Below are 8,717 nucleotides of genomic sequence, written 5' to 3'. Positions count from 1 at the left end.
CAACTTTGTTATTTCTTTTATTTTTAAAGATTTATTTATTTACACAAGCACTGGAGTACACACCAGAGGCATGAGAGGGTGAGAGAATTCATCAGAGACAGAGCAGGGAGCAGAACAGGCAGAAGGATTGAAGTTCACTGCTGAGGGTAGCAGTGGGTGAGACAAGAGGGGTCTGCCTCACCATGTGGGAATCTCCCTGGCTGGCTGGGAATCAAACCAGTGCTGCAGAGACTGCGGACAGCTTCACAGCACTGTGCCCAAACCACTGCGCCACCAGGGAGACCCAACTTTGTTATTTCTTAAGATCATTTTAGCTATTTGGGATTTTTGTAGTTCCATACAAATTTTAGGATCAATTGGTCTATTTCCATGAAAAATGCCATTGGAAGTTTGATAGGGATTATACCAAACCTGTAAATTTCTTTGGATGATATGGACATTTTAACAAGATTGATTCCTTCAGTCAATGAGCATGAAATATCTTTCCACTTAGTTGTTTCTTCTTCAATCTCTTTCATCAATATCTTTCACTAACGTTTTTAGTGAAACAGATCTTTCATCTCCTTGGTTAAATTTATACCTAGGTATTTTGTTCTTATTGATACAATTTTTTCTCTTATAATTGATATCGTTTTTCTGAAATTAAGAAATACATTCCCTTTACTCATCATTTCACAACCACAACCTTAATACAGTTCCTCAATATTCAAACCATCCAGAATTCCCAGAAAGGTCAAGATACTGAATCCTCTTTATTTGATTTCCTAAAGTGTCATTTTCACATACCTGACTTAGTCAAAACTGACTAACAAGTATCATAATTTTTGCATTTCTCATATCTTAGAATGTCTCTCTTCCACATACCTGTTTTCAACCCTGAACTCTTCCTTGAGTTACATAGATCTACCTTCAGTACCCTATGAAGTATTAATATTTCCCATATAATTGGCTTTACCAATTTACCTCTTCTCCTGTCCAAACATATAGTTTTTATTATCCTACTTAAATAAAATATTCTTTACTCAATGCAATGACATAGCACATCATATTTACCTGAAAGTAATTTCAAAGCAATTTAAAACTCTCTATCTCTCAAACAGCATTTGCATATCTGGATTGTTCTTTCTTTTCTCTTCAGCAACCACTGGAGTTGTATTCTACTAATATTCAGGGCAGGAAAGGTCATTAACTTTGTTTTACTTTTTATAATTATTGCCCCACTATTCAAAAAATCAGATCAACATCTTTGTATGATGAATGTGTGATCTTTTTGTCTTTTCAGAAGCAGAAACCCTGTGACACTTTGGCTCATGTGGAATTGTAAAATGATATAATTCAGAACCATTATAGCTTTTGGATGACTTAAATCCAGTATCTGTCCAGAAGTTGGCTCCAATAATAATTACTGCTCCAGAGAGCATTTGTTAGAAGGGAAAGAAAAATCTATTACACCTATTATTTCAAATAACTCTCATTGCTCTGAATAAATTTGAAAAAGAGAAAGGGAAATTCCCTCATCAAAAGTTCTTAAAGAATGCCATACTCTGCTAGTTTAGAATGCTGTTGTCTATAATGTGGTTGTGAATTTATGAAGTATGTAGTCAATAGAAGTGACACTGTTAAGAGACCTTGGTATAACAGTGTTAGGTGCCTTTAAAATAAATTTAATGGAGTACAGTTCTTGCTAAGACATGTGACTCCTCTGCTTCCAGTGGAAGGAAAAAAAATGTCTGATACTGGTTGCCATGGTAGCAAGTGCAAAGAGTAAGTCTGAATTTTGTATCAAGGTAATGAATTTAGCATCTACAGGAAAAGAAATGGATTTCCTGTCACACACTATAAATCCACCACAGGAAATGAACACATTGTAGACATTTGAGGATGCTTAAAACCCATGGAAGATGTGCAAAAGTGGTAGAGAGGGTGCATCAGATTACCTCAAGGGGCTCAGTCTTTCTCATCAGTGTGTATTCATCCACATCTGTGATAGGGAGTGAGGAGAAAACCTTCAGTATGAACCTGGCAATTTGGAGTCAGCAGATCCCAACGCATTGATGGCATAGTCATGATTTTTCCTCCAGGCTTCGTGGTTGTTCTTGCCACTGAAATCATCTCCTCAAGAAATGTTCTTCAAGCAGGTATTTCATTCTTTCCTCAACCCTTGACAATTCTCTAGTTTCCTCCTCCTGTCCATTAACAGAACTACTCTTTGAAGGGGCTCTCTGGTTACTCTTTTGGGCTCTCCACTCTCCCTACAAAATTCTTAAGATATTGTTGTATTAGGGGCCTCCCTGGTGGGCAAGGGGTTAAGTCTTAGCACTATGAAGCTATTGGCAGCCACTGCAGCACAAGTCCGATCCCCCACCAAGGAGCTACCCACATGGAGCAGCAGAGCTCTCCTGTCTCTCCCACCGCTCCCCTCCGCTGTGTATTTCAGCAGATTTGTCTGTTCTGCTCTCCATTCTGTCTCTGGTGAATCCTCTCACCACACACTTCCCTCCCCCACAACTCTGGCCTACACCCCAGTTCTTGTATGCATAAATAAATAATTTTTTAAAAAAGACTGTGTTGTATTATCTTTGTCATATACACATAACATTACACATACTTACATTATATATATATATATTCTATTGCTATTGCTTACTGAACTGAGGGATAGACATGGAGCATAACAAATGATAAAAATTCATGGATAATTCCCTTTAAATAATATCCACATTCATATTTGGAATCAATGATAATTCTCTAAATAGGATTGTACATTACACTTAGTAATGATTTTTGTGATGATTTAATATGGGTGCTTTAATACACTTAACTCTCAAAAAATTAATACTAAAAAATGTTTTTTTTTTAATTGGTGACTCTGCCTCATGTGAATAATACAGCCTATATAATACAGCCTATATATAGCTCTGCCTCCTGGAGCATTTGATCTCCAAAGCTGAGTTGGGAGGGGAAGAGAGAAAGTTGAAGAAACACCCTTGACATCTATTACTTCTGAAAAACATGTCACATTGGCTAGAAACAAGGCAATTAGACTGCAATGATAAATAAAAAACACAGGAGAACAGAAACATTTTTAACAACCATAATTTTCTAATATAGACTTTGATGGACAGTTAGTGCTCTCTGTTTTGAAAATCATACCGACTGTTATTAATTGATTAAGAAATACAAACCCAATTTGGATTAAATGACATGGTAGCTCAAAAACTGACATGAGAAAAAAAAATCTACTTGAGAAATGAATGACCTTTATTGACAGCTGCATTAGCCTCCTATGTCAACATTATACCTTCTCTATAATTACTTTCTACTGCTTCTGTTTTTTCTAAAACATAAAGGTATAGGAAATGATCTCTACACTTTATTGGAGACATATTTCTACATTAAACAGAATAGTTCCAAAAGGAACAACAAACAAGATAATAATAATGATAGTCTTTCTTGGTATTTTCAAACAAAATTTAAAACTTTTATATTCCTAGGGGCCTTTTTCTCAACTTCCAAGTATCATTCAACTGAGTCTTCAAAGCAATATACATAAAAGTGCTATTATCACAAAATATCTTCATATCACTTAGCAGTCCATTAACAGCATCCTGATGTCAGTTAAATTATAAATGTCTTCTCATTACTGTTACTTCTACTATCACCAAGAAAAGTTAGTAGAAACAGAATAAAATAGGGCACCAAATCAAATTGCTGTTAATTACTTATTTTTTTTATTAAAAACTAAATAAAAACAAACAAGGCAGAAAGCATGATTGTCTCATTCCACTTATGGAAAGCAAAGAAACAGAATTCCCAAATACAAACTTGCCTGATCCCTTTTGGAAGCCCAACTTGCCTATTGCTTTAGAAATTAATGGACTGCAGATGTTACTGTATTTTAACAGCATGTTGTACCCAGATCAGAGACTCTGCATAGTCCCAACAGGACAGATGTTTTATGCAGTCAGTGGAAAATTCAATCAAATAGGCTGTAATTGCAAAAGTAATTAAAGTTCATTACTTACAGTAAATATACTCTGAAAATTTCAATAGTTAAGGAAAAGCAACTTTCTTCTTTTACCATCAGAACACATAAAATTAAAAATGAAAGAATTGTATCAATAGGGCAAGGTGATAGATTCTCTTCCAATCCAGATATAAGAAAATATTTACAAAGAAATAATAGAAGTTAAATTAAAATATTCAGGAATGAGTCTTACAATAAATACATGAGTTGACAAAATTATGGGACCCTGCATATCATCAAACAATTGATGACATATTTGAACATAAAATAAATTTCAAAATAGTTATATAATTTCAAAGTTATACCATTGGAAATATTGCATAAGAGTTTAAAAATCTGGTAGATATTGCCAGTTTCTTCTGAGTTCAATATCTGGTCTTTTAGAATCATTCTGAGGAATGTTTAGGGATTTTTTTTTTTTTTTCAAAAGGTTAATGAAGTGTCACCAAGGACAATTTATAAATATAACAAAAGCTAAAATTTTACTGTGCTAAGAACTTTAGAGCAAATCTGTAAGATAGTTTACTGATTTCCCCATTAACCCAAGATGGAGATAATGAGCTTTACACGACATTCAAGTGTCATACCTAAGTGGACAGATTGTGATGACAAACTGGGCAATACTACTCCGGGGGCCACACTCTTAAATGCTGGAATATATTGCCTCAGGAAGTTCAGTTCTTATTTATTTAAACACTGTCCATTTGAATTGTTAGACATAAGCACATTTAAAAAAATCCTAATCTATTCATGAATATCCAAAAACCTTTCTTGAACTTATTCGTGTTTTCATCTTAGAGTGGTTGTTCTGTACAGTGCCCCTTTTGATAACAGTGTTTCAACTTTCATCATCAGATACAGCTCCTTTGTTGTATATGTCTTATAATTGATGAATTAAGGAATCAAGAATGTCAGTTTGAGGTACCTCTTTTATTATTTTTTCTTTTAATTTATTTTTTAATTCCTATATTCTTCCCATTTATACTATTAATAATATGGAACCCATTTACTCACTTTATCAAGCTATTATTACTCAAATTATTCTTTGTGATCATATATTCTTTAAAACAGGGCAAACTTGAATTTAAAAAATTATTTAATTTTGAGTAAGACCAAGCTAATGTATCTTTACTGTTAGTACTTTTTAATCACAATTAACACAATGGGTTGGGAAATTCAAGAAATAAGTTGTTTCTTCCTATAAACCTTTTCTGGACTACAATAAGTAATAAATTCTAATTTATTAATTATTATTTCTAATTATTTTTGGTAGTTTTTTCATCGCATTACATAGTTCCTAATATAAGGACTTGAAAAATCTACTATCCTGAATTGTTTTTAATGTACTAAAAGGAAACGTTTTTAATGGAAATATTTGCTTTTGATGATACTGATTCTCCTTTTAGTCATTAAATACACAGATTGAGGTATCTCTTTTCAATGACATTTCAATTAGTCCACAAATAATTTCCTCACATTGGAGGTAACTTACAAGTATTAACAAGTGAAAAAAACAAAGTGCCAATTAAGAAAACTAGTCTGAAAAAATGAACTACTGAAATCATTCCTTATGTTTGCTACCTAAATTATCCACCTACCAACTCTAGCTCCATAATATTAACCTCAATGAAGGTGGTATTTTAAGAAATCCGTAGTTAGGTAAATTAAACAAGTTTCTATATCATAGATATCAATTCCTAAATTGTACTAAAGTGCATTATGAAATTACAAGAGAAAAAAAACATGATCTTAACAATTTCTGACATTCTTTTGGCCTCTGACCCTTGTACTCATAGAATCGCTCACTTCTAAGGCTCCATGGAACACACACCAGGAAATACATTGGTAATGAGCATCTTCCACCCACTACGACTATGAGCTGGAATATTTTCTATTTTCACAACGTCTAACAGTGAATATATAAGGGCTTCATATGATAGGTAGCACTCTGGAAATGGTCAGCGCAGGAAGGGACATTGCTGAGGAGAAATGAAGCTGGGTGAAGGCAGCACACACTGCTATCAACATGACCTCAAAGGCAATGACGTCACCAACATGGTGGCTACGAATGCTAGGATTAAATTGTCCTATAAAACAACTTGTTAGGGGGAAAGGATGTCCTGAGCTAATTCCATACAGGCTTTGTGGACTCCACCCCCACTCCAGACCGAAGCCATCAAGACACTGGGAAAGACAAATCCCATCACCACCAAAGGGAAGGTGGCTGGGACCTGAGGGTGGAGTTAAGCAGCCAGGTTGGATATAAAAACCAAACACGTGGGCCTTGGGGTCTCTCAATCGCCTCCTGGCTTCAGGGCTCCTGGCTGGCGGCCAGCTCTGAGAGCGCCATTTTGGGGATTCCTGATCGGCGGATCGGGTAGGACGCATTTAAAACTTTGCCTCCCACTTTTCTCCCTGAGCTGTACATTTCCTCATTTCCCCTTCCCTTGTCACTAAACCTTTTATTAACCTTTCGCGTGTGCCTGCAGTAGAGTATTGATAAGTCCTTTTAAGCGCGCGGGTGAGGACCCACAGTCAGGCACCCCGTTTTGTATCGGGGCTGCCCTATAACAAACTGATAGGGAGAAATAACAAGGAGTTCCTGGCAGGACCCAGATGGGTTGGACAAAGTAGGTGATCCTGGTGATTCACACAGAAGCAGAGGAAAAGTTGGAAGACGAGGGAAGGGAAGAGAGAAAATCACTGCTCTGGAATCCTTCCCTCCCCCACCCACAAAGCCAGCCCATATCATGTAGCAGAAAAAGAGGAGTAAAAGCTTGGAGACCAGGATACAGGGAGAATGCCGAGACCTCTGAGAACGCTGGAGAGTGACAGGTAGGCACACAGCGCTAGGTGCAAACCCCTTTGTTGTGATCCTCTCCTCCCCTCCCCTCCCCCTCCTCTCCCCCCTCCCCTCCTCTCCCCCCTCCCCTCCCCTCCCGCCTCCCTCCTCTCACCCCTTCCTCCCCCCTCCCCCCTGCTTTTCCCAGAGACCCGCAGGAACAAGCACAGTTCTGAAAGTTTACTAGGAGACATCTCTGGCGCCACCTAGTGATCAAAAAAATCACCACTCACCTACAACCAAACCTGGAGGCTGTAGCTGAGGTTATTCCAGAAAGTACATACCATTGAACCGATTGCACCTGCCAGTGGGAGGGCCATCAGCTGGAACCTTGTAGGGCTGGTCCCTAGATCAGTGTCCTCATGATATCCCAAGCCCTCAAGTGGAAGGTGGCCTCAGGACCCCCACACTTGCCTACCTACCTCAGGGATCCAGAAAGGGTGTTGATCCTCCCACACCCACATCTGCTGTGAAGAGTGTCAGAGACTGTTGGATATGCCACGGTTCATACCTAGCCTCTCAGTGCCCGTTCTTTATCCTCCCTCAGTACACCCAAGGGAGATAGCAGACCCTAGGAAGACAACTAGGTGTTTTTCCAAAACACACCCATGGGGGCCTGCGCGTTGGGCGGCCTCTGCCCACATTCACGTGTCCGGAGGGCCGGGCTGCGGGTCTGTCTTTTTTGCAGCGGCGGGAGAACAGGGCGACTGTTGCGGCCGGAGTCATGGCAGGACAGGCATTTAGAAAGTTTCTTCCCCTCTTCGACCGAGTATTAGTCGAAAGGAGTGCAGCTGAAACTGTAACCAAAGGAGGCATTATGCTTCCAGAAAAATCTCAAGGAAAAGTGTTGCAAGCAAAAGTAGTAGCTGTTGGATCAGGCTCTAAAGGAAAGCATGGAGAGATTCAACCAGTTAGTGTGAAAGTTGGAGATAAAGTTCTTCTCCCAGAATATGGAGGCACCAAAGTAGTTCTAGATGACAAGATTATTTCTTATTTAGAGATGGTGAAATTCTTGGAACGTATGTAGACTGAAATCAAGACTGAAATGGCATGATGTGAAGCTGCCCATTCCACTCAAGTTCTGAAATCTTTCATCATGTAAATAATTTGTGTCTCTTTTATAATAAACTAATGCTATCCAAACTGTGATGACATCCAGTGTCTCTAAAATTTAGTTTCACTGTACTTACATAAACATTTCCAAATAAAAGCATATAAATGAATGGTAAAAAAAAAAAAAAAAAAACACACCCATAGGGACCTAGCAGCTCAACAGGGAAGTACCTCCCACCCAGCCTGCAAGCACCTCTCAGTGGACTACAACTCAGCAAAAACAAAGTAAACAATCCACTCAAAAAATGGGCAGAAGAGCTAAAAAGACACTTCTCCAAAGAGGAAATGCAAATGGCCACAGACATATGAAAAAATATTCAACATCACTTGTAATCAGGGAAATGCAATTCAAAACCAAAATGAGGTACCCCCTTACACCACTGAAAATGGCACATATTAAAATAACTAGCAACAACAAATGTTGGCAAGGATGTGGAGAAAAAGGAACTTTCCTACGCTGTTGGTAGGAATGCAAACTGGTCCAACCACTATGGAAAGCTGTGTGGAGGTTCCTCAAAGTAATAATATCGGAGCTTCCATATGATCCAGCAAGTCCACTCCTAGGTATCTACCTAAAGGACATGAAAACATTAATTCAAAAAGATACCTGCACCCCTATGTTTATTGCAGCACTTCTTAAATAGGTAAGCTATGGAAACAACACAAATGTCCAAAAATAGATGACTGGATCAAGGAGATGTGGTACATATACACAATAGAATACTATCCAACAAT

At 38.0% G+C, this 8,717-nt stretch overlaps 1 protein-coding gene across 1 annotated transcript; it reads left to right on the top strand.

Annotated features, from left to right (window-relative positions):
- The first annotated feature begins 7,588 nt into the window (after positions 1 to 7,588).
- LOC119253417 (10 kDa heat shock protein, mitochondrial-like) lies at positions 7,589 to 7,896 on the top strand. Its single transcript, XM_037520954.2, has one exon. It carries the CDS (start codon positions 7,594 to 7,596, stop codon positions 7,894 to 7,896), a length of 303 nt encoding a protein of 100 aa, XP_037376851.1. The 5' UTR covers positions 7,589 to 7,593.
- The last annotated feature ends 821 nt before the right edge of the window (positions 7,897 to 8,717 follow it).

Source organism: Talpa occidentalis, unplaced genomic scaffold, assembly GCF_014898055.3.
Source record: "Talpa occidentalis isolate TD23 unplaced genomic scaffold, MPIMG_talOcc4v2.1 talOcc4.2, whole genome shotgun sequence".
Taxonomy (NCBI): Eukaryota; Metazoa; Chordata; class Mammalia; order Eulipotyphla; family Talpidae; genus Talpa; species Talpa occidentalis.
The sequence above is the reverse complement of the archived record's forward strand: the minus strand, read 5'-3'. Positions and strand labels throughout refer to the sequence as shown.

What these genes read in the sequence shown, in the direction of transcription:
- LOC119253417 (XM_037520954.2), top strand. Translation starts at nt 7,594, where the DNA reads ATGGCAGGACAGGCATTTAGAAAGTTTCTTCCCCTCTTCGACCGAGTA.